Here is a 26,827-nt window from a genome sequence, read left to right as displayed (position 1 = left end):
CCTAAATTCAGTGCATCCCACCAATGGGAATATTACACATCAGATGAGAGAGAAATAATTTGACAGAAAAAAGAGAATTTTGACTGACATGTAATGTTTTCATTGATGAGATGTACTGAATCTTTAATGCAACAGTAGCACCAAGAATTTATTCCATATACATCATCATCTCCATATTTGTAATAAAAAGCCACAATAAAAAGAGACAGAAAAATGAGACAAAGAAACACGAGAAGACAAAATAGTGGGAAAAAAACCCGTAAACATAACACTGAATCATACGTAACCCAAAAGTTCGACCCTTCTGCCTTTCCTCTAAAACATCTTCACAACATGCTCTATTATAATTAGACAAAGGTGGCGGCAAAATTTCAAATAAATCATGGTTAGACAAATGTGCCTTTCCTCTATTAGCAAAAATTTCATAGTTAAGAAAAAAGTAAATAATTCCAGAGAAAAATCAATGGCCATGAAACAGAACCTTAATTCTTCTTTTTCTTTTTTAATTCCCTAATGAGTAACGATATAACGCTAGGCCGCTATGATTTCCGTATACTGATGAAGATTGGACTCGCGTACATGCACTACGGAACCGAATAAATTGTGAGAAGATTATTCTCCACCCACGCAGCTAGTGCCCCAAGTAGTATACTGTGCAGCGCGCACTTTCGATAAAGTCGAATGGTTAGGAAGTTATGTTAACCTGCATTATCAGGGAGTGCCAAAACATTCTTTAATCAAGGTTGCTAACCAAAAGTTTTTCTTCAGTCACCTGAACATAAAATCCACCTAGAAATTGGGGCGGGGAAAGAACGACCCTTACTACCCTTACTAAAGCTAAACTAGACTAACTACAAATAAATGCTACCAATAATTAGGGGATTATCACACGTTAAAATAGAGGGCCCAGACCGGAGAAAGGAATATCCAAAATGCTGATAAGCAGAAGATGAGCAAGCAGCTAAGGAATAAACAGTAAGAGTGGAAAACTACTAGTTCCTTGGACGTTTCTTTCCACTCTTGGCATCACTTCCAGCCTTCCATGAACTTGATGTCTTACCCTTCGTGTCTTCTACCTCTTTTGTTGAATCCTCTGAGTTCTCATTCTCTGAATCTTTTGTCTTCAAAAAATGACCACGTTTCTTTCCACTCTTGGCCTCACTTCCAGCCTTCAATGAACTTGATGTCTTACCCTTCATGTCTTCTACATCTTCTGTTGAATCCTCGGAGTTCTCATTCTCTGAATCTCTTGTCTTCAAAAAATGACCACGTTTCTTTCCACTCTTGGCCTCACTTCCAGTCTTCAGTGAAATTGATGTCTTACCCTTCGTGTCTTCTACATCTTCTGTTGAATCCTCTGTGTTCTCATCCTCTGAATCGTTTGTCTTAAACAAATGACTACGTTTCTTTCCACTCTTGACCTCACTTCCAGCCTTTAATGAACTTGATGTCTTACCCTTCGTGTTTTCTACCTCTTCTGTTGAATCCTCTGAGTTCTCATTCTCTGAATCTTTTCTCTTCAACAAATGAGATTTCACCTTACCAGTGCCATTCGCATTAGACTTCCCACCGCTTTTAGTGGATTTTGCCTTGGAGGCAGAAGCAGCTTTAGATTTTTCTTGCTTGGACTTTTCAGTCTTCGAAGTTTCTTTCTTAGACTTAACAGAGGATTTTGGTGTGCCAACATCATCTTTTGATTTGCTTATCTTGGAATTATCAGTGTTCTTGGATTTACTTTTTTGTGCAGCATCAATAGATTTACCGCCCCCACTTTTGAGAGAATGATCCTTAGATTTTCTGCTAACTTCATCCTCAGATTTGCCAACAGTCTTGGAATCTTTTGATTTGCGAACAGATTTGCTGCCATCTTTGGACTTATGACTAGACTTCATGGGTGCCCCCTTTGATTTACTAGGTGTGGCTCCTCCAATACTAGAAATTAAAGTAAAAATCTGAGACACCGCAAAAATAATGGAAGACATCAATTCATGACATTCACAAACCTTTTAGAAGAAGAATCCCTCTTTCCTTCCTTTTTTGATTCACCAGCGCTTGTTTTCCCTTTCTTTTTTAGGGGTCTGAATATAATCATGGAAAAATATGAATGAAAATGAGACCAAACCCAAAAACTGAATACGAAAGCACAGCTAGAAAGCACAATCACCAAATACAGCAACAAATAGGTCATATCCAATTGAATCTTTTATAACCGGAAACAGAAGTTATAAAGTGATACACTATATAAATATTTCTGGTATAGCACTCAACATAATTTATCACCGCATCAACCAGAAAATAAACAGCAGGACTTATAAGCACGTGCTGTTTTCCATTTGCTTTAATAATAAAGGCACTTTGACAACCACCCTGAACTGACAAAATGAAACCAACTTCCAAAACTTTTGTTAAGAATTAGACCACAGGACAAATCATATGAAGAATAACTTGAAAAAGGATATTCTAATATATTATAGAATTGTAAATAATCTGTACAAAGGGTTCTCTATTTATAGAGAATACTTGACCTAATTAACACCTAATGGGCTTGGCCCAAAACAACAAATAAATGACTAAATAATTATTATTTACAACACTCCCCCTCAAGCTGAGGAATAGATATTTATCATCCCAACATGCTAGTAAGTTCTTGAAATCTGTCTGAAGGAAGCCCCTTTGTTAATAGATCAGCTAATTGACGCCCAGTGGGAATATATGGACTGGTAATCAACTCGCTATCAAGTTTCTCTTTGATGAAATGGCGGTCAACCTCAATATGTTTAGTCCGATCATGTTGAACTGGATTATGAGCTATACAAATAGCGAACTTATTATCACATAGCAGCTTCATAGGTCCCTCACATTTTATTTTGAGATAATCAAGTACAATTTTCAGCCACAGTAACTCACAAATGCCTTGAGCCATAGCTCGAAATTCAGCTTCTGCACTTGATCTGGCAACCACATCTTGCTTCTTACTTCTCCATGTCACCAAGTTACCGCAAAGAAACATGCAATAACCATTGGTAGAACGACGGTCAGTCACGAATCCAGCATAATCAGCATCTGTGTAGACTTCTAAAGATAGATTGCCATCACGTCGGAATAACAATCCTTTACCAGGAGTACCTTTAAGATACTGAAGAAATCTCTCTACTGCCTGCATGTGTTTTTCTTTTGGATCGTGCATAAACTGACTGACAACACTAACAGCATAAGCTAGGTCTGGTCTAGTATGGGCCAGATATATCAATTTCTCAACTAGCCGTTGATATTGTCCTTTATCAATTGGAGGACTCTCTTCTTCATAGCTCATCTTGTGATTCTGCTCAATAGGAGTATTAGAGGGTTTACACCCGAGCTTTCCTGCTTCTTTGAGAAGATCAAGAACATATTTCCTCTGGCTGATAAAAATTCCTTTGCTTGAATGAGCTACTTCTATCCCTAGGAAATATCTCAGTTTCCCAAGGTCTTTGATTTCAAACTCAGAGGCAAGTCGTGTTTGCAGAATCTGTCTCTCCACAAAATCATCACCTGTGATAATAATATCATCAACATATACAAGGAGCACAGTAAGCTTCCCATTTTGGGAGTGCTTGAAGAAAAGAGTGTGATCTCCTTGACTCTGTCTGTATCCTAGGGTCATCATAACCTTAGTAAATTTTCCAAACCAAGCACGAGGTGACTGCTTCAATCCATACAAGGCCTTTTTTAATCTACAAACTTTATTTTCCCCCTTCACAGAATCAAAACCAGGCGGGATTTCCATGTAGACTTCTTCTTCTAACCCACCATTGAGAAAAGCATTTTTCACATCAAATTGATTTATATCCCAATTGTAATGGGCAGCAAGGGATAACAAGATTCTCACTGTATTCATCTTTGCAACTGGAGCAAAGGTTTCTTCATAATCAATGCCATAGGTTTGAGTGTAACCTTTGGCCACTAATCGAGCCTTATATCCCTCAAGAGTGTCATCAGAATTATATTTCAGGGCATAAACCTATCTGCACCCTACTGCTTTCTTTTCGTTGGGTTTGTTAGAATATTAGATATGATATGATTAGATATGATTGGATTCTGTCTTATCCGTAAATATTCTGATTGTATTCTGACTGTATTAGGATTAGGTTTGGGCCTTACACTGTATTAGGATTAGGTTTGGGCCTTACACTTAAGCCCATTCTGACACAGATCAATACACAACGTATTCTTTTACATTTAACTTGGTACCAGAGCTATTTCGTTCTGGGAACCCTCGCTTCCGCTTAGAAATCTTGTTCTTCGCTTTAAAACCTAAGCCCACTGCTTAGGAGTCATCTTTTCTTTGTCGTGCGTCCATCCGGCAAGACATCAAGGACTATAAGTCCTCTCCAGGCATCTTCTGCACGTGTCCACATCCACAAACAGTCACCGGAGCCACCATCAGCCACCGTTCAGGCTGCCGGAGTACTTTTCCGGCGAGTTTTCAGTCTGGAACGAACGCGAACAACACCCTCTCCTCCCGGCGACCTGCTCTGTGGAAGTCCGGCCACCATCGGAGTTGTCACGCGCTCTCACGCGCCTCCATTCTTCTCTGCGCGTGGGCTTCCGGCGCGTGAGCACTATTCCGGCGGCTTTTTCCGGCCGGTCTTGGACAGAGAAGCTCGTCTTCTCCTCCTCTTTCTGGATCTGTGGTTGGTTCTTTGTGGGTCTGACTTTTTGTGCGCACCTCTTCTTGATTGGTGATCAGCTTCGTTTCTCTTTATTCGGTTTATATCTTTGTGATTTAATACTATGGCAGCAAACCCTCCAATTCATTCGGAGGTCAAGTCTCCATCTCCTCCTGTGAGAAATTCTCCCAATATTCGGTTTATATCTTTGTGATTTAATACTATGGCAGCAAACCCTCCAATTCATTCGGAGGTCAAGTCTCCATCTCCTCCTGTGAGAAATTCTCCCAATATCATCTCTACCAATATTGGGTCCATTACCTCTTCAAAATTGAAGGGATCTGTTAATTACAAGAACTGGGCCACCTCTGTTCAAGTTTGGTTCTTTGGACAAGGATATGGGAACCATCTCACGACTAAGTCTACTGATGTCCCTAAGGAGGACAAGTCTGATTGGGAAAAGATTGACAACCAGCTTCTGAGTATCCTCTGGCAATCCAATGATCCGATCGTCTTGGATATCTTCTATTCCTTTCAAAATTGCACTGAAGTATGGGAGGAAGCAAAAAACCTCTACACTAATGATGTTCAGCAACTTTATTTCATCATCTCCCAGTTTATGGAATTGAGCAAATCATCCGACATTCAGATGGAGACATATATTGGCAAGAGTCGCTCTTTGATGCAGGCATATTTGGATATGCTGCCTTACCCTACTGATGCTACTGCATATCGGAAACAGGTGGAACGTCTCTTTATGGTTGCCACACTTTCTGGCCTTCCCGAAGAATATGATAAAGTCCGTGATACTATCTTGACTAGTGGGGAGCCTGATCTATCCATGACGTATCAGCGTCTTCTAAATTTGAATAAGAAATCTGCTCCTGCATCGTCTTCTGCTGTTGATTCTACTGCTCTAGTTTCCCGTACTGATTTTCGCGGGAATATTGGAGGTGGACGTGGTCGTTGTAGAGGCCCAGGAGGACGTGGCCCATGAGGTCCAGTCGGACGTGGTCAGCGACCTCGTTGTCATTACTGTCAGCAACTTGGTCATTATTAGAAACGCTGCTACACAAAGTATCCTCTCATGCGACCTTCTTTTGCTGCTAATATAGCTCAATCGGATACTGCTTCAAATGGTACAGTCTCTCTCTCCTCTGAAGAATATGTAGCATTCCAGGCCCTTCTCAAGAAGTCCTCTCCTCAATCTCAGGCCTCTGCTTCAGAAACTGGTAATCCTGTTGCTTGTGTTTCTCATTCTGCATCACTTGGTCCTTGGATATTTGACTCAGGTGCTACTGATCACCTCTGTGGTAATAAGGAACTCTTTTCTTCCCTTACATATTCTGAAAATTTACCCTCTTTTACTCTTGCTGATGGAACTAAGGCCCCCGTTCATGGGATTGGACAAATCTGTCCAACCTCCTCATTGACCTTGACATCTGTCTATTACATTCCTCACATCCCTTATAACTTAATATCTGTTAGTAAATTGATCAATTCTCTTAATTGTATTGTCACATTCTCAAACCAATCTGTTTCTGTGCAGGACCCGGGTACGGGGAAAATGATTGGAGTGGGCCGTGAGTCACGGGGCCTGTTCTACCTTGATGTGCCGAGTCCTTCAATTGCTTGTTCTATCACAGAATCTCCACAACTCATCCACAGCCGTCTTGGGCATCCTAGTCTTGGGCATCCTAGTCTTGCGAAATTGCAGAAGATGGTTCCTCTTTTATCCGGTCTTCAAACTTTAGATTGTCAGTCATGTCAGCAAGGAAAGCACATCCGCTCCTCCTTTGCTAATCGTGTCAATAAGCGAGCTGATGCTCCTTTTTCAATTATTCATTCAGATGTTTGGGGTCCTAGTCGAAGTGTGTCTGTTTTAGGGTTTCGGTATTTTGTTACCTTTATTGATGATTTCTCCCGTTGTACTTGGATTTATTTAATGAAAAACCGTTCTGAGTTGTTTTCTATTTATCAAAGGTTTTCTGCTGAAATTCATACTCAATTTGGTGCTTCTATTCGTATTTTACGTAGTGATAATGCTAAGGAATATGTTTCTGTTGACTTTTCTCATTTCTTAGCCACACAGGGTACTTTACACCAAACCACTTGTCCTCACACTCCACAACAAAATGGAGTAGCTGAACGTAAGAATAGACATCTCATTGAGATTGCCAGGACTCTTCTTATTCACATGCATGTTCCTCTTCACTTCTGGGCTGATGCAGTCCTTGCTTCTTGCTTTCTCATCAACTGCATGCCTTCATCTGTGCTTAATAATGATATTCCTCATAACTTATTGTTTCCGAATGTTCCTCTCTTTCCTCTATCCCCACATGTTTTTGGTTGTACCTGTTTTGTTCATGATCTCACTCCTGGTAAGGATAAGTTAACATCCAAAGCCTTTAAATGCATTTTTCTGGGTTATTCTCGTCTTCAAAAGGGTTATCGCTGTTACTCTCCTGATCTCAAGCGTTACTTAGTTTCCGCTGATGTCACCTTTCTTGATCAACAACCCTTTAATTCTATCCCATCTCCATTATCACAGGTTGATCATGTTCTTCCTGTTCCTTTTCTTGACTTGTCTTTGCTAGATGCAGGTGCTTCTACTCCAGATAAGCAATCACCTATTGCTCCAGTACCTGAGAACCGTCCACTTCTCACTTATCAGCGTCGTAACACAGTACCTCCAGTCGACTCGACCCCTGCTGACTCATTGCCCCCTGCAGTTGATTCTTCCCCTCCGGATCCTTCACCAGAGGCTCTTCCCATTGCTCAAAGAAAAGGTACACGTACTACTCGTAACCCTTATCCTCTTTATACCTTCTTGAGCTATGATCGTCTTTCTCCTCCTCATTTCACCTTTGTTTCTAGTCTTTCTTCTGTTTCTATTCCTAAGACCACAGGTGAAGCACTTTGCCATCCAGGATGGCGCCAAGCGATGCTTGATGAGATGACCGCACTTCATACCAATGGCACTTGGGACCTTGTTTCTGCTCCTCCAGAGAAGTCTATAGTTGGTTGTCGCTGGGTGTTTACTGTGAAAGTTGGACCTGATGGCCATGTTGATCGTCTCAAGGCACGCCTAGTTGCCAAGGGTTTTACTCAAATATTTGGTCTTGATTATAGCGATACATTCTCTCCAGTCGCTAAGATGGAGTCCGTCCGCCTATTTCTTGCCCTTGCTGCTGTTCGTCACTGGCCACTCCTTCAACTTGACATCAAAAATGCCTTTCTTCATGGTGATTTACAAGAAGAAGTTTACATGGAACAACCACCTGGTTTTGTTGCTCAGGGGGAGTCTGGGAAGGTAGGTCGTCTTCGAAAATCCTTATATGGTCTCAAGCAGTCTCCTCGAGCATGGTTCAGTCGCTTTAGTTCTGCTGTACAGGCGTTTGGCCTAATTCGCAGTAAAGTTGACCATTCTGTATTCTATAGGATTACATCTCCTAACAAGTGCATCTATTTGTTAGTCTATGTTGATGACATCATCATCACCGGAAGTGCTCAAGACGGAATCCGTCAGTTAAAACAACATTTATTCAGTGCATTTCAAACAAAGGACCTTGGGAAGCTGCGTTACTTCTTGGGAATTGAGGTGGCGCAATCTAGACAGGGCATTTCTATCTGTCAAAGGAAGTATGCCTTGGATATCCTAGAAGAGACTGGTATGTTGGGGTGTAAACCAATTGATACACCCATGGATCCTAATGTTAAGTTATTGCCCAGACAAGGGGAGCCGTTATCTGATCCTGGACGTTATCGAAGGCTGATTGGGAAGCTCAATTATCTTATTGTGACTAGGCCAGATATTTCTTTCGCTGTCAATACGGCTAGTCAGTTCCTTGATTCCCCTTGTGATTCTCATTGGGATGCTGCTGTGAGGATCCTCTGATACATCAAAGGAGCACCAGGAAAAGGTTTGTTGTATTCAGATCAGGGAAATACAGAAATTTGTGGTTACTCAGATGCCGATTGGGCAGGAACACCCTCGGACAGACGCTCTACTTCTGGTTATTGTGTCTTCTTCGGAGGAAACTTAATCTCATGGAAAAGCAAGAAACAACCTGTTGTTTCCCGATCTAGTGCAGAAGCTGAGTATCGTGCAATGGCAAATACTACCTGTGAGTTGATCTGGTTAAAGCAGTTGATTCAGGAGCTTCATCTTTGTGAACAGAAACAACCCATGACACTCATCTGTGAGAATCAAGCTGCGCTACATATATCCTCTAATCCTGTTTTTCATGAGAGGACCAAACATATAGAGATTGATTGTCACTTCATTCGGGAAAAGATTCAGTCAGGAGAATCAAGACAGCTTTTGTCAACTCGTCTAATCAACTAGCAGATGTTTTCACTAAAGCTCTTAGAGGTCCTCGGGTTGAATACATTTGTAACAAGCTTGGTGCTCATAATATATACGCACCAGCTTGAGGGGGAGTGTTAGAATATTAGATATGATATAATTAGATATGATTGGATTCTGTCTTATCCGTAAATATTCTGACTGTATTCTGACTGTATTAGGATTAGGTTTGGGCCTTACACTGTATTAGGATTAGGTTTGGGCCTTACACTTAAGCCCATTAGGGTCTCTATATATTGTAACTCCCTGACACAGATCAATACACAACGTATTCTTTTACATTTAACTGGGTCTATCAATAACCTCCCATGTTTTATTTTTCTCCAAAGCATTCATCTCCTCTTGCATGGCTTGAGCCCAATTCCTATCTTTCAAGGCTTCATGTACTGATTTTGGGATTGCAATAGAATCTAGTGCTGAAACAAAGCTTTTGTGCTGCACAGAAAGATTAGCAGAGAAAACAAAGTGGGAGATAGGGTATTGAGTACAAGAGGGACAGGAGGAACAAGTTTTCTTGTGACAAGATCTTTTTCCTTTTCTAAGAGCAATAGGTAAGTCATCAGAAGTAGAAGCAATGGGTAAGTCATTAGAGATATCAGAAGAAATAGACAAATCATGAGAGGAAATAATATTAGAATCAGAAACAGGAGATTCAGGAGACTCAGAAGAAATAGGAGATACAGGACTTACCAGTGGTTTAGACGATTGAGGTTGCTGGTGAGACAGTATGGGTTGTATCTCAGGTGTATTTGAAGGTTCTGACACACCAGGAGCAGACACACTAGGAAGAGAGAAGATTGATCCAGACTCAAAGAAGGAAGGGGACGAGTCTTCTGAAGAACTGTTCTCCCCCTGACGATGAGGACCCAGGAAATAAGATTCAGATTCTTGAAAGGTGACATCCATAGAAACAAAAAATTTCCGACTTGGTGGATGATAACACTTGTACCCTTTTTTATAAGGGTTATAACCAAGGAAGACACACTTAAGAGCCCTAGGATCCAACTTACTCCGATGTTGTTTATGAACATGGACAAAGGCAACACATCCAAACACTCTTGGTGGAAGGCTCTGCAATATGGGAACAGAAGGAAAGAAGGAAGTCATGGAATGAATAGGACTGATATTGTTAAGGACCCGTGAAGGTAAACGGTTGATCAAAAAAGTTGGAGCTAATACTGCTTCTCCCCAATAAGAACTAGGAACAGATGTCTGGAAAAGTAGTGCTCTAGCAACTTCAAGAAGGTGACGATTTTTCCTTTCAGCAACCCCGTTTTGTTGAGGGGTATCAACACAGGTGAGCTCATGAATCATACCTCTGTCTGAAATGAATTGTGACAGGCGTTGATTGACGTACTCAGTACCATTACCAGATCTGAGTCTTTTAATACCCTTACCAAACTGAGTCTCAACCATGTGATGAAACCGAATAAATATCTCTGGTACTTCAGACTTGTCTTTCATCAAGTATATCCATGTTATCCGAGTACAATCGTCAATAAAAGAATCAAACTGCCTTGCACCGGAAACACTGTGCACTTTAGAAGGGCCCCAAACATCAGAATGGATAAGAGAAAAAGGTTCCCTGCTTTTAATAGTGCTAGAAGGAAATGGCACTCGATGGTGTTTTGCAAATTCACAAACATCACAATGAAAGGTCTCAACCGACTTATTGAGAAACAGAGAGGGGAACATAGACTTCAAAAGACTAAATGGTGGATGCCCCAGATGCTTGTGATGGAGCCAAATCATAGACTCTGCAGTAGAAGGATGACGTGTCATTAATAACTGATTTTTGCTAGCATGGTCTGGAAGGAGATGATACAACCCATCCTGTTCATTAGCAACTCCAATTGTCTTCTTCGTGGTAAGATCCTGAATAAGACAATGAGAAGGAAAAAATGTGATAGAACAATTCAAATCAGTTGTAAGTTTTTGAGTGGAGATAAGATTAGTAGAAAGCTGAGGAACATAAAGAACATTTTTAAGAAACAAGGTTGAATTTGAATGTTACAGAACCAATAACTAATTTATGGGATCCATCAGCTACGGATATAGTATGACTACCAACAGTAGGATGATAAGAACAAAACTCAGTACGACAAGCCATATGATCAGTTGCACCAGAATCCAAAATCCATAAGGTTTTAAAATCAGTGCAAGAAGCAAGAAGAGATATAGAACGTGTGCTCTTACCAGATAAGATCGAAGAACTATCATGCTCGGCCATTCTTTAACAAAAAAGTTAACAACCAGCGATAAAATCAACCAAACAGAATATCAAATGACCTCTGATCAGAAAAATAATCACAGATCCAGACAGAAGACAAGAAGACGAGAAGAATGGTGGTGGTCCGGTCCAAAACAACGGCCGCACGCGCCGGAGAAAGGAGCTGCGCGTGGGATTCACTCGCCGAGAAAGGGGAGGCGCGTGAGAGCGCGTGGAGGGGCTTCTCCGGCTGAGATTTTTCTGGTGTGGTCGTCCGGTGAGCGCGCACCTGTCTGCGGGTGGTCGCGGTTGAAAAGTCGTCGGAAAGTGGTCCAGACGGTGAAGACAGATCTGATTGGAGGCGGTCGGAGGTGTTTCGGTCGTTTGTGGCGGAGGACCAATGCGTAGAATGATAGAATAGAGGAAAAATAAGGTCAACAATGGTCCCCTTGGTCCAAAAGGTCCCCGGAAAAATTTCCAGTGGCGGCTGATGGCGGCAAGAGGCAAAGAAATTAGGGTTTTGTTAAAAAAAAGAAGATAATATGTGCGGAAGCAAAGCCCTCAGATCGAGAGCTCTGATACCAACTTGAAAAAGGGTATTCTAATATATTATAATAAATAATTTGTACAAAGGGTTCTCTATTTATAGAGAATACTTGACCTAATTTTGACCTAATGGGCTTGGCCCAATACAACAAATAAATGACTAAATAATAACTAAATAATTATTATTTACAACAGAATACTTATTTTTCAATTCAGCACAAGGCATGCGCAAATCAGCATTTCGGGGGGAAAAACAAAACAAAACAAACAACTATCTGTAGATATAGTAGGCTGGGCTTTTAGGGGCATCCACCAAGGTAGCATTCCACGAAACAAGGTATCCATAAAATCAGTTTTGTAAATGGCACAAAAAATAAAATCCACAAACCAACCAGACCATGGACAAGTGTTGACACACTGTCTATAACAGGTCAACACCACACATTTAGCATACAAAAATTGATGCGAAATAATTTTAAGAAAATCTTTCTATCAACAAAAAAAAAAATAATAAAGACGTCTTCTGTAATAAATCACATTAACAATAAGCAGCACATACTTATCAGAGGAAGCATCAGGACTTCTGCGATCACTTCCTTCTTCCTGTTAACAGAAATATTGCCATTAATATAGATGCAGAAAATAATGTACAAAATTCAAGGCAGAGACCCACCCCATCTGAATCAGCACCAGCTTCAATGATTTTCCATTTTTCCTTTTTAAGATTTAATATTTCCTCGTCACCGTCATCGTACAAGACCTAAAATAGAGAGAAAAAACGGTCAAAAGAAAATAAACATACTAGTAGTTATTATTTGGCCATTTAAAACTAATATTTTTAGGAAGAAAAAAAGCTATACAACAATTTGGCCATCTTGAGTTTGCAATAATAGCAAAAGATGCAAGATCTACTATTCAAATTGGAAAAGCTATAAAACAAAACAAAAGAGAAGTTCTACTGTGACATATTGGAGGGGGACAGGCAGGGGCAGGGGAATGGTAGGGAAGAGAGATGAATGTATAGCTTTCCAAATCACCTTGTGCTTCTTCATGGCAGGATCAAAAGAATCAACAGTGCCTTCATAAAACCTGCAAAAGATTGTGTCAAAAAAAAATTATATTTTTATTTAACTAAAGTGAAAAGGCAGACTACGAAGAAGTTGAACATGCACATGATAGACTTAAAAGCTGACCAAAATATATATATATATATATATGAGGTAGGATCCTTTGACACCAGTGTCAAATTTCAAATTTGACACCTCATTTGAAAGCCATTAGATCAAAAAAGATCAATGGTGTCACATGTTTGCAAATAAGAGTCGTTGATCTTTTTTGATATAACGGCTCTCAGATGAGGTGTCAAATTTGAAATTTGACACTGGTGTCAAAGGATCTTACCTCTATATATATATATATATATATATATATATATATATATATATATATATATACATATATATATATCCCCTGGTTCAAAACTTCAATTGACACACATATCTCTACCAAGTTTTACTGAAAGCAACATAGTCAAAGTTTATTATATGGAATATTGGTGTAACTACATTAAGGCATAGCCTGACAGCTTATACAAGAAGTTAAAACAAGAAACATACAAAATAAGCCAGAAAGGGAAATCTTGAGCTCAAACCATTACATAATGATAACTTGACCAATAAGGTTTTACAAAATGAATATAATTTAATCGCAGATAGAGTGGCCCAGAGTGGCTGAACTCAAACACGCTATAGCAGTCTAGAAGATCATGAAGCAAATGCTAAACCAAAGACAAATGCTACAATTCAAATAACTACTAATACAGAGAAAAAAAGATGCTCAAAACTTAAGACATATTTATCATTAATACCCAAAAAGTCGTAGCTTAACTTAAAGACAACTAAGGCATAAAAGAGGTGGGTTTGGCCCGCAAAGGCTAGAATAGAGACTAGAAACAGGGAGTGAAGAGGTAGCAACAGAGCAAGAAACTGCCCCCAAAGAAATATGGGCTGCTTTGAGCTTCCCAAAACAGAAAGCAGATAGTGTGAAACAAGTGTTAGCTGCTGACTTATGCTAAAACAGGTGGACTACTGAGAATATGCTCAAACTGGGTGGGCCATGCAACTCTCTGTTTAAAAGGAAAGAAGACTGACATGGGATAGTGCAAACTCTTGACTCTGAGTAAGATGGGTTTGTGCAAAGTCTCAGTGTGAGTGATGGGTATGCACAAGAAAGAAAAGGCTGCTACCCTAGAAAGAAACACTGCATGCAGTGGGTATGGGAACCAAGAGAAAAATTCCTTTAAAGATGCAATTAAGTGTGAGCGGAGTATATTTTTCAATCTATGTGAAGAATAGCAGCTGCTTTGTGCCACTCCAGAGAGATATCACCACTATCGGTAACATATATATATAAAAAAGTTGTAATTCACACACTGCAAATATGATCAAATAAAATCATAATATAATTGGCACACAAGGCCACAGTAATCCAGATAAGAGGTGTAAAGATCATGCAACCATATATACCACCAAGGAAACAAACAGCTTACACAACCAGGTACGCAAACAGTAATAATTAAAGTAAATTCCTAACAGCATTTAACTCTCCTGTCCTTGATCCCTGCTTAACCAAATTTTCCAGTCACAGCAGCATGTCAGAAATGAAGAACTGCCATTTACTTACATTTGATCATCTGGCCACCAAACTTCAACCCGTGAACCAACAAGATTTTGACCATATTTTTTGGTATTAGACTCCTGAGACAGCAGCCAGAAGATTAGCAATCAAAGTGAGAAGAAAATAAAAACTCTGTAATAAGCAAAAAAATAGCCAGAATTGCATGCGTTTTGGAACTATGTAATAAAAATACAAATTATCAACATATAACATAAGAAAGAAGTGAGGCAATATAAAAAATTGCACATAATTATTTCATGCGATATAATAAAGGAGGGGAAAACCTAGACAAAAGACACTATGGTGCAGAAGGAAATAGAAGAACAGAACATTGATTGGTGATATTTCACCAAATCTGTGGTGCACTTATAAAGAACTCCAATAGATTTGACATACTGCAAAAGTCCAGCATAAAACCATAAAGGTGTAGATAGGATTTTGCAAAAGGACAAAAGCCCTAATGAATATATCATGAGGTTTTAATTTCATTATTTAACAATTATGGAACAGTGTACTTACATTTTCTTTTCCTGTGCGTTTTCTCTTCAAATTTGTCTTAGGAGTCTCCTCAGAAGGTTCATCTTTAGTTGATTTCATAGCTGACTTCGGCGAAGACATCATTTCCTAAACAATTTATAGTAATTTCAATAATCTATTATCGAACAAAATAAAAAGGCAGAAGAAATATCATGTTGCAATAATATGAATAAAAATTGATAAAAGTTCTACTCCAAGCACAAAAGTACCTTATCATCATCTTTAGCAGAAGATTTTGCTACACCCTTTTCAGAGTTAGCTTTCCCCCTCCCTTTCCTTTTCTTGTCCTCCGACTGCCTCGAAAAGGATCCACCACCACCCTTGTTTCTTTCTTCTGTTTTCTTAGCTGTGTGCTTCTCTGCATCTGGATCACTTGTAGAGCTGCTTCCCATTTTAACTACATCTACCACAGTCTTTTTCACATCAGAACTACGACCAAGTCCCTTTTTCATGGACGAACTAATAGGTTTTGCTTCTGAATCACTAGTTCCTTCAGACAACTTTTTCAAAACATCCTCAGCAGCCACTTCTTTCGCAGAGCTATCTTTCTTTTTTGTTCGTCCACGTTTCTTTGAACGTTTTTCATTATGGATACCCTCATTTGGTGAAGGAGAAGCAACAACATCAGATTCACCATCACCTGCTTTTGGTGATGAAATCTTAGTATCAACCTCATTGTCATTCTCTGAAGGACCTGCAGCCTCAGCACAATTGTCCTCGTGAGGAGAACTGGGAACATCCTTGCTATGGCTTTTGGAGTCAATCATTTTCTCAGCATCCTTCTCTTTAGCAAGATATGACTCCGAAAATTTTGCCAATTTTAAAGAGCTAGGTTTTCTTCCTTTCCTTTTGGTGGCTTGTTCAGGCTTTGGTTCACTATTGCCAACTTTTTCAGTGTCCAAATCATTGGGCTCCTCATTAACTGATAAATTAATACCTTTGGACAGAATGGAATGATCAGTATCGTCTTGCTTCTTTTGGGAATTCGAATCTACCAAAGCATCATCTTCTCCAGCCTGTGCAACGCCATTGCTCATGACTGACTTAGGAGATCTGTCACCAACAGGATTATCTTCTTGAGGTTGTGTGGTTTCTTTTGCATTCTCTCTAACCACCTGATCAAGCAGAATTGACATGTTCCAGTATCCAACGCCGGAAGATTAAAAACATAACAGATAACTGCAAAATAAAAACATAAGGGAAGAAAAAACAAACCTGAGCTGACTCCTCCAGTGGCTCTTTTTCTGATTTGCTCTCGTCTTCCTGGACCAAAACAAAGTAACAAACTATATCATAAGTTATCATGAATATTTTCAAAGCTAATCAAACATAAACATGAAAACAAGAAAAATTACCACGTGCTCATTAGTAGCACATACATCATTTTGCTCCACGCTACCAGATGTATCTTGACATATCGAAGCAAGCACATCACTATAATCATCCAAAGAAATGCCTAAGGTTTTCACTGCTTGCACTATATAGGGTTTAAGCCTGGTTGCACAACTTTCAAGAACTCTCTCCCCCAAATTTCGAGCAATTGGTGGAACTTCCTGAATCATTATGATGGTGACCATGACAATTACACAAAATTGACAATAAAAATATGGTTCAAATTCAAAATCACAATCTACTAAAAAGAATGGTATCAAATCGTCAAACCCCAACCTCATTGTCTTTCTTTAAACTGGCTAAGATTGGAGAGAGCAAGTCCAGTGATATATCTTCACTTTCCTCTAGAACAAGGGTCATTACAGTTTCCATGGATGAAAAAACATTCTCTGGATGATGCTCCCTGAAAAATTTAAACACAGGTGGTTAAAACCATGTCCACACATTCAGCTTCCAACTAGCTAAATCTTTTCTATATATGTTACAAAAATATGAAAGAAATTAATCACTTAAATCAACAAATGTATACAAGGCATTAAGCAGGTAAAAAATAGATATAATCAAATCTCAAGTGGGAACACACTACTGTCACTACAACTACCACTTATATTTTCATATTAACTTCAAACCATAAACAAAAACATTCCATCTAATCCGGCCTACTAGTATAAAAGTATGTTTAGAATCAAATGTTCAATTAATGTTGCAATAAGTTAGTTGCCACTTTTATCTTGTATGTTTCACCATGCAAAGAATATAATGGCCGAGTTCAATAAAAACCCATATCCAGGTAAATCAAAAGAAGGAAAACCAAACCACGTGAAACATCAAGATCATTATTTAGAAATAAAATGATATCAGTCATCAGAATTCAGAACCATGTTGATAATCAACCCTCACATTTGATCAAAAGTAAATTTGTTAATGCATCCATTTTAACATATTTTACATCTAAAGTAACTGCCCACTTAATACAGCTCATCCAGACTATATTGTTGAAGATTATATAATGTACGAAGTACCCCCCAAAAAAATGCAATAAATCAGAAACATTATCACACAAGACCTGACTCTTACCTTATCGTCTTCAAGAAATGCTGAAACATCTCCAAAATCAGGGCATCACATTCAAGATCAAGCATTACCACACATGACCTGACTTTAGCAACTGTCTCAAGAATCATAGTCCTCTTTGCATATGATCGGCTTGACTTATCATAAAGATTTTCAAATGAAGATACAATTAATCCAAAGACCTCCTGAAAGAAAATTACATCAGTAAAACTTGTCACATAATCAATCTGCAAAGAACATGAAAATATGATCCGTTTAATTTGTAGTAGAGAATAATTGTGCACACCTTCATTTGGTCATCGTCATAAGGAGCATCAGGTGCAGTGATTCTTGTTATCTCACTGATGCAAGAGGCAACTGCAATTTTGACATCAACATCCGAATGCCTCAAAAGTTTATCAGCAATTAATGCTTTCAATGACGGAGAGAGTGCATTTTGCATGGATTCAGTAGGTGACTGTTCAACCTTTGAAAGGCAACTCTCAACTTGCTGCAGTTCCAAGAAATAAAATGTAAGATCAAGAAAATGTGACTAATATTTTGGCCATCCATTAACTTAAGAGCATGTCTTGAGGTTCTCATATCTTTTCCTAGAGAGGAATTCTTGAGCTTAACAACACTTCAAACCTATGTGTACTTAAAAAGTGACTAGTTAACAAGGAATTAAAAAATGCCTTTTGCTCATTTGCAATATTTGTTAAAATTAGCCCCCACGAGTTACAGCATTAACCACTCAGGGAAATCAAAGTATATGGATCGGATCTTCTCATGTCAAAATTTGACATGACCTTTTCATGTCTTAGATCAAAGTATGTAAAGAACCCAACATCTAAGATATAATGGCTACAATACTAGGTATTTGGAAGAAACAGAATTTACAAACAAATTCAGTTAGAGGAAAAAGGGCAGTTACTTAACAATTAAAAATTTAATAATTTGTACCAACAATATATTGCTCAAGCATAATTTAATCAAAAACTAGTATAATGAGGCTCTTTGATAGATATGAACACCCGGATGTACCACAGGCAGTAGCCACAGATGGTCCATATTTTGCAATATATTTTTTCCTTTCCTTTTAAATCGAGGAATTAATTCATAAAATATAATCCAACGAAAGTCGAAATTTGAGCTTGCAAATTTAAAGATATGAGCAAGATATTAAATTGTCCACAGCAAGAAAATGTATTTAACCTAGTGATTAATGAATTCAATTGTACCATTTTTTCCATGCGACTTGAAATATCTGGCAGGATGAGTAAATTTATATTGCTAACAATTCATAACAAACATAACCAACTTACTCTGGGACTGGGAGGCTCTTTGGAGCTCATTAATTTTATATTCTTGTTTCAATTTGGCTTAGGCTAACTTGTTATCATACACTTCTGTATCCGTCTATTTTCTCCTAGCAACAGATCTTGTACAGCTTTATTCATTTACAACAAATGCAGTCATATCTAAGATACCACCAATTCTGACAATCAATAAAAACTGAATGAATTCAAAACCAGCATTCAATTCAACTTTTTGCACTTGTACCACTTGTTTAAAACCCGGTCAGTAAATGCTGGCATCCTAAATCATTTACATTTCCTTAAGCAGACAGTCATGAAGATTAATGTTGAAGACATCTCATTCAATCATATTGTAGATTTAATACTATTACCAATTAAACCTCAGTACATTCAAGAAATGTGGCATCCGAGAACACAGCGTATATCTCTATCTATGTATACATACATACATATGTCTGAGTGCGTATAATACTATTATGCAAATCTCAAAACTAAAAGACTTCAATTAATTCAAAAATGAATTCTTATACAAAACTAGTTTGGAATCAAATTAATTTCACTAACAAATCCTTTTGTAGCTCACAATCGAGGATTTACAAACAAATTATTGTCAATTTTATAACGAAAGAGTTCGAAACAGTTCAGGACGTTTACAAACTATGAATAAGGAGCAAAAAGTTCTATAAACCATTCCAAATTCTTAGATATTCTTCACTCTCTAATAGAAGAGATGCAATTAGGGCAAAAACAACGCCAGGCAACGGCGCCCGTACAAAACACGAAAAATGAAACACACCACCGCGACTCAAAATCAATTCATGAAACCCTGGAGAACAAGCTCCATGCATCAAATAAACAAACGATGCATCATATAATAACAATAACGAAGAGAAAAAACAAACACTTGACAGAAGAAAAGAAGAGAACAGGGCGTGCTTACATCTAGAAGAGGAAGTAGTTCGTCGACGGAGGAAGGAGGATCTACGAGCTTGTTTCCAGCTTCTAGAAGCTGCTCTTCCAGCTCCTTATCCGTCGAAGCCATTGTTGACGTGTTTCGAGTCTCTCTCTCCTTGCAGATCTTGCACGCTCTCACTCCATCGAAACCCTAGAAACCCTCCAATCGAAGCGTATTCAACACGGTTCAAACCTAAATGCTGGTTTTCTCAAGCAACAAACAAAACGTTAGGGTTTTTTTTTCCTTCTTTTTTTTTTTTTTCTTCTCTTACTTTCTTTTCCTTTCCGTTCCGATACAGAAAAACGGAGCGAGAGAGAAAGAGAGTAAAGTGAGATTTTGGAAAAATTCTGAACACGTAAATGAAAAATCTTTTCGTGTATGTTTGTATTTATATATATTAGAAATTAGATTTTATTAGATTTTTTTAATTGTTTCAATTTTAATTTGGGCGCTTCAAAGGAGAATCCACTACGGTTCGGCTCGGATCTCACGAGTTCTTGAATTCGAGTTAAACTCGGGTTTTGAAATCCGGCTTTTGGATTTTTATGGGCTTGGGGTCCACGTGGCTTTCCCCTTACCGTGAATCTTGATTCTTACCCTTTTTTATTTTGTTGTGTTATTTTACCTTTTATATTATGGAAGGATTCAAAACAAAAAAATTGAGAGCTCAATCATTTTCATTTTGGCATGGGAATAACTGGTTATTTGGTGCAACAGTTTTGATGAAAATTATCTAGCGTTTGATCCTCTGCTACGATGCATCTAGTTTGGTCCAAATCGGATTTCGGTTAAATAATCAGATTCATATTCTTGCCTTGTACCCAAAAGGGCAAGGAGCCAAGGACCCATGTCATGTAGATTTGGTCATTTATGGATGTGTACTTTTTGTTTTTTTTTTTTATTATTATTTGGATTTCTAAATTTTACTATCCTTAAAACTTTGCATTCACCGTTTATTCTTTTCCATGTTAAAATTCAATGACATCACCATGTATATATTTATTTTTACTTTGCAAGATTGCTTCATTAACAAAACGAGCAAAAAAAAACATAAATTAGATAAAGGTAAGAATAAAAAATTTTATACTCCTATTAATCCTGCATCATAATTTAAAGCCGATAGAGAGTAAATATAATTTTATAATAAGAATATAATTGAAAAAAATATATAAAGACTCAGAAAAAAAATTAATTTATGTCTTAACAAAATTTCCTCACGGGAGTTTCTAGTTTTTTTTATTTGCAAAAGTAACGGATAATGTATGTTAGAAGACACATTTATGAATAAAAAAAAGGGATATGGATCCCTGGTGTGAAAAAAAAACATGACATAATCATGTGAAGAATCATATGTTGGAAATCAACAATCACACAAAATCGAGAAAACAGAAAAAGAAGAAGAAGATAAGAGTAGAGAGATTGACACGAACCCAATTAAGGCTACGTCCAGCTTGTCTGTACTATATTCTCCTCACCGCCACTCGTTACAAGTCACTCGATTTACAAGAAAAAATATAAATAGGATTAGAAAACCCTAATAGCAGCTATTCATGGGCCCAAGCCCAAACTGCTAAGAAAATCTTATATTATAAAGGAATCTTATATTATAAAGGAATTCCATTCTGTGGAAACCTTGCTGACGTGTCGCACTGTGGTTCAATTTCACCATTGTGTTCACACTACAACATTTAAAAAAGTTTCCTTTAATGGTAAATCGGTGAATATAATAAATACAAAAAAGAATTATATTTTCAATTGACAGGATTTGTTACTTTAAATCAATGGTCAAGATTGCTTATTCATTGATTTATAACTACTAAATCAATCTTTGTCGTCATCTTTGTTTTTTAAATAATTGATGTTGATCATTGTTATTAAAACAAATGACTGTTTTATTCCATGAAAATCTCATTTATAACTACTGAATCACTTTTTTGTCGTCATCTTTATTTTTTAAATAATTGATGTTGATCATGTAATCTAATCGTTTTTTTTAACCTTTATTCAGTGTAATTCAAATCTTTACGTTTTTTGAAAAAAAAACAGGATATTCATTGTTATTAAAACATATGACTGTTTTATTCCATGAAATGACTGTTAAAAAAATGGGATATTCATTGATTTATAACTACTAAATCACTCTTTGTCGTTATCTTTGTTTTTTAAATCTTTATTCAGTTTAATTCAAAAACTTCACATTTTTTAAAGAATACAATTCTATTTACTCGAAAAAAAAATTAATTAGTAAAAAAAAAAGTATACATATCCCGACCTTTGTTCCTTATTTTCAGATTTTTAAATTTGAATCTTTTATTAACCTCTTGATTCAGTGGAATCAGGTATGAGTGTTTTGTTATTAGAAAAAACTTATGTTTTATTCCATGAAAATTTCATTTATAACTACTGAATCACTCTTTTGTCGTCATCTTTGTTTTTTAAATAATTGATGGTTATCATGTAATCTAATCGTTTTTTTTAACCTTTATTGAGTTTAATTCAAATCTTTACGTTTTTTGAAGAAAAAAAATGGGATATTCATTGTTATTAAAACAAATGACTGTTTTATTCCATGAAAATCTCATTTATAACTACTGAATCACTCTTTTGTCGTTATCTTTGTTTTTTAAATCTTTATTCAGTTTAATTCAAAAACTTCACATTTTTTAAAGAAGACAATTCAAAAACTATAAATCACTCTCATTTATACAATTCCTGATACGCATTATTCTTCAACGTCGGTGATTGCTTCTCTGTTTTTTCTTCTTACACAAAATATGAGTTCAAAATATGATTTTCTGAAGGATGTTAATCCTGCCAAGGAGGACTGGAGGATTAAGGTGAAGGTGGTTCGGACTTGGAAAGTTCCTAACTTTCAGCGTAAAAATTTGGAGGACAATCTTGAAATGGTTTTATTGGATGAACAGGTTGTGTTCTGTGTTTTAAAAATCTTCCATCTTTGTTTTGATCATTTTAGTTAACGTTGTTGACATAAGTTGGCTCCATTCTTTTGTAGGGTGGTAGGATCCACGCCACTGTCAAAGGTACCTTGCAGGTGCGGAATAAAATCAACGAAAGAGAGTGCTATTTTATAAAAAAATTGGAGTTGGATTCAATAGCGATGTGTTTAGGCCAACCAAGCATCAGTATCGTTTGTCTTTCAACTTAAGGACTGATGTTAAATCGATTGTTGTTTCTGATATTTGTGCGAGTGATTTTGATTTTGTTGATTATAACATCATTGAGAAAGAAACGTCTGACTCCCCTTATTTAGTCGGTAATAGATTCTTCCTCACTGTTATCCTTTTTTAATTATTGCGGGTTTTATTTTTTTCCCATACTCTTTGCTTATTCTGTATCATGACTATTTCCTTATTTTTAAACTCTTTGCGGTTATAGTTTTGTGTTTTTAATGTTTTGGCACGAGTAATCTTATTCTGTATCATTATTTTTTTCATTAACTGTGTTTTTTATGTTTCTGTATTCGTTTTTTATTATTGCATAATTTTTTTCACAAACTCTTTGCTGCATTTTTTTTTGTAGACGTCATTGGTTTAACCTCAGGAATTGGGAAAGTTTGTGATCGTGTGGTTTCTGGTAGGAAGACAAAAATGGTGGTGTTGGAGCTTGACGACCGGAGGTACTTACAAATGTTTAGTTAAATGAATTATTTTTGTCCAGCTCTGTTAGCTTATATTTTACGTGTATTAACGTTGTGCTTGCTGCAACTCACGTGTAGGGGTCATAAGTTGGAGTGCACTTTGTGGGAGCATTATGTGGATGAGGTCCAATCTTTTTTGGCAGACAACGACGATCCTCATAACGTCCTGATAGTCCAACTGGGAAGGATTAAGTGTTTTAGAGGTATGTTTTTTCCAAACAACGTTGTTTTAATTTTTGCTTTTATAATCAGTTTTTATGCACGTTATTTTAATTAATTTTGCTTCTATATTCAATGTTTATCTGAACCTTTTAACTCAATAGGTAAGGTCGAGATAACAAATACAAAATATACAACAAGGATTGTAATGGATTCAAAATTGAATGAGATTGTTGAGTTCAAAAAATAGTGTGTACCTTCTTTCTTCAGCTCATTTATTCGGTTATTGATTAATGGATTTTCATATTTTTTTGATTTTTTAATTATTAATTTTTGCGTTATAGTCTCTCGATTGATGGTGTGGAAAGTAGTACAAGGATGACTCAATTGTCCACTCAGTCATCCTATTCTTTCGAAAATGATTTTCTTAAGGAAACTGAAAAAAAGTCTATCAGTGATGTGAAACTTTGTGTTGAGGTAAATGTTCAAATTTAATTTTTACTTTTCTTTAATTTTTACTTTCCTTTAATTCTGTCAATTTTGTATTGATGATATTTTATGTTAAACTGCGATTGCTTTAATTAAGGTAACTACCTGCATCACATACGGGACTATAAAGGCAATTGAGAGCAAATACAACTGGTGGTACAAGTCATGCAAAAAGTGTCCATTTTCCGTTTATGAGGATTTTGAGAAGTGATATTGTAAGAACTGCCAAAAACATTGGGAAGATTATTATCTGAGGTAAAATATTCTTCTTAGTTTATAACCTGTCTTTAATCCGTATCATTCATGTACATTGCGGATATACAATTTCGCAAAATTCCAGATTTAGTGTTCAGGTCAGAGTTGTGGATAACACAGATTCCGCATCCTTTATTCTGTTTGATCGCGACTGTGTGTCTTTGTTGGGAATGAGTGCTGCTGAATTGCGCGAGCTGCATTTCAAGAGGGCTTGTTTTTTAATTGCTGTGTTATGGTTAAAATGTATTTTTTGTCGTTTTGTGCTCTCTGTTTGCGTTGTCTATGTTCTGTTCTTTTTTTTTTAGAATAATTTTTTTCCCTTTTCATTTTTTTTAGGGTGCCGATTTGGATCAATTTCCAAACGAGTTAAATGTTCTGAATGAAAAGTCAAAGTTGTTCAAGATAAATGTTAAGCAAAAGGATTTGAACACAAATAGTGAGCCCAAATATCAAGTTTCCAAAATTTGTATCAGCGAAGACATAATCTCAGCGTTCATTAAGTCTCTTATCCATTCTGTGGAAACCTTGCTGATGTGTCGCACTGTGGTTCAATTTCACCATTGTGTTTACACTACAACATTTAAAAAAGTTTCCTTTAATGGTAAATCGGTGAATATAATAAATACAAAAAAAAATTATATTTTCAATTGACAGGATTTGTTACTTTAAATCAATGGTCAAGATTGTTTATTCATTGATTTATAACTACTAAATCACTCTTTGTCGTCATCTTTGTTTTTTAAATAATTGATGTTGATCATTGTTATTAAAACAAATGACTGTTTTATTCCATGAAAATCTCATTTATAACTACTGAATCACTCTTTTGTCGTCATCTTTGTTTTTTAAATAATTGATGTTGATCATGTAATCTAATCGTTTTTTTTAACCTTATTCAGTTTAATTCAAATCTTTATGTTTTTTGAAAAATAAACAGGATATTCATTGTTATTAAAACAAATGACTGTTTTATTTCATGAAATGACTGTTAAAAAAACGGGATATTCATTGATTTATAACTACTAAATCACTCTTTGTCATTATCTTTGTTTTTTAAATCTTTATTCAGTTTAATTCAAAAACTTCACATTTTTTAAAGAATACAATTCTATTTATTCGAAAAAAAATTAATTAGTAAAAAAAAAATTTATACATATCCCGACCTTTGTTCCTTATTTTCAGATTTTTAAATTTGAATCTTTTATTAACCTCTTGATTCAGTGGAATCAGGTATGAGTGTTTTGTTATTAGAGAAAACTTCTGTTTTATTCCATGAAGATCTCATTTATAACTACTGAATCACTCTTTTGTCGTCATCTTTGTTTTTTAAATAATTGATGGTTATCATGTAATCTAATCATTTTTTTTAACCTTTATTGAGTTTAATTCAAATCTTTTCGTCATTTATGTCATTCATGGTTTGTTGATTTTTTAAATTTAACTGCGGAACTTCTTTAGTGGATTTTGTTATTGCCCCATATTTAAAACATGTAGACTTTCAAAGGTGAGCAATATTCAGAATGATATAAGCTCCAACATACAACGACTGCATAATATTACAAACGATTTGTTACTCTTTTATACCAATTTGACAGCTTTAGCAACGTTATACCATTGGAAGTTTGATTTATTATTTTTTCGGTTTTGTATTGTTCCCAGTTGGTACTGCGCATAGTATGCCACGTGGTTGTGATTATAATAAAATAATATCTAATTCCTACCAACCAAACATTGTGGAATCGTTTCCTTTGAATGGTGCGTGCGAAGGCTTTCCTCAATGAACTTCGATTATTTGTGTTCTTATCTAATTGACTTTTTCAATTTTTCTGTAGAAAATCTTACTCCATTTTCTGCCTCCACCAGTGCCATGTAAGATTATTGCTTGGGTTATCTCATTCAACAATGACTAACAATCCTTGATTTATTAATCTTTTTTAAACATACAGCATTTCTCAAATGACCAGTAAACGGAATGAGTTTAGCTGCAACAGGTGCTCTCTTGATAATATAACTAACAGTAGGTGAAAAGAAATTAACTTCAATGTCTATTTATTTTTTTTTGTACACTATTTTCTTTTGTAAATACATTCTCATATTCTAATGGTTGTACAGCAACATATGAGTTTTATTATTATATCAGCACTAGCTTGCGATTAGATTTCCTTCTCTTATTCAACTGATAACTTTATTTAGATCACTATCCTTAGGAAAGTTGGCATTATAATGTTGGCACCTCATTTACATTTTTGGTATTGTGTAGAAAATCTATCTCCATTGACTCCCTCATGCGTTAGCAGGTAATTGACATCTGATGTTTGATTGTTTAAATTTCATATTGAGAAGTTTTTTTAACTGCTTCATATGTTGTATAATATTTGTTTCCAACTAATCAGTATTTACACAAACACAAACCATTCGATATCCAATATTTCTTCCTCAATTGCTAGAGAATGTCTTCATTCTCATCCCACACAAGGTAATCTTTTCAATAAGCTACCATTTTATACAACACACGTTATTTTAATTTTGTGAAATAAAATGTAAAATTTATATTGGTTGCC

At 36.5% G+C, this 26,827-nt stretch overlaps 1 protein-coding gene across 2 annotated transcripts; it reads right to left on the bottom strand.

Annotated features, from left to right (window-relative positions):
• Positions 1-619: 619 nt before the first annotated feature.
• On the bottom strand, positions 620-20,046 carry LOC133292495 (sister chromatid cohesion protein PDS5 homolog C-like). 2 transcript variants are annotated; one of them, XM_061490910.1, is made up of 14 exons: positions 19,691-20,046; positions 17,739-17,942; positions 17,456-17,637; positions 16,655-16,781; positions 16,342-16,539; positions 16,202-16,249; positions 15,196-16,101; positions 14,969-15,073; positions 14,456-14,529; positions 12,811-12,862; positions 12,447-12,533; positions 12,333-12,376; positions 2,004-2,078; positions 620-1,932 (listed from the first exon to the last, which is right to left on the bottom strand). In XM_061490910.1, the coding sequence occupies exons 1-14, from the start codon at positions 19,790-19,792 to the stop codon at positions 993-995; spliced, it is 3,144 nt and encodes a 1,047-aa protein (XP_061346894.1). In that variant the 5' UTR covers positions 19,793-20,046; the 3' UTR covers positions 620-992. The 2 variants fall into 2 exon arrangements, with proteins under 2 accessions (XP_061346894.1, XP_061346896.1); XM_061490912.1 differs by having other exon boundaries at positions 16,366-16,539.
• Positions 20,047-26,827: the final 6,781 nt, after the last annotated feature.

This window comes from Gastrolobium bilobum, unplaced genomic scaffold (assembly GCF_033153095.1).
Source record: "Gastrolobium bilobum isolate Gb01-03AN ecotype WA unplaced genomic scaffold, APGP_CSIRO_Gbil_v1 utg7977, whole genome shotgun sequence".
Lineage (NCBI taxonomy): Eukaryota > Viridiplantae > Streptophyta > Magnoliopsida > Fabales > Fabaceae > Gastrolobium > Gastrolobium bilobum.
The sequence above is the reverse complement of the archived record's forward strand: the minus strand, read 5'-3'. Positions and strand labels throughout refer to the sequence as shown.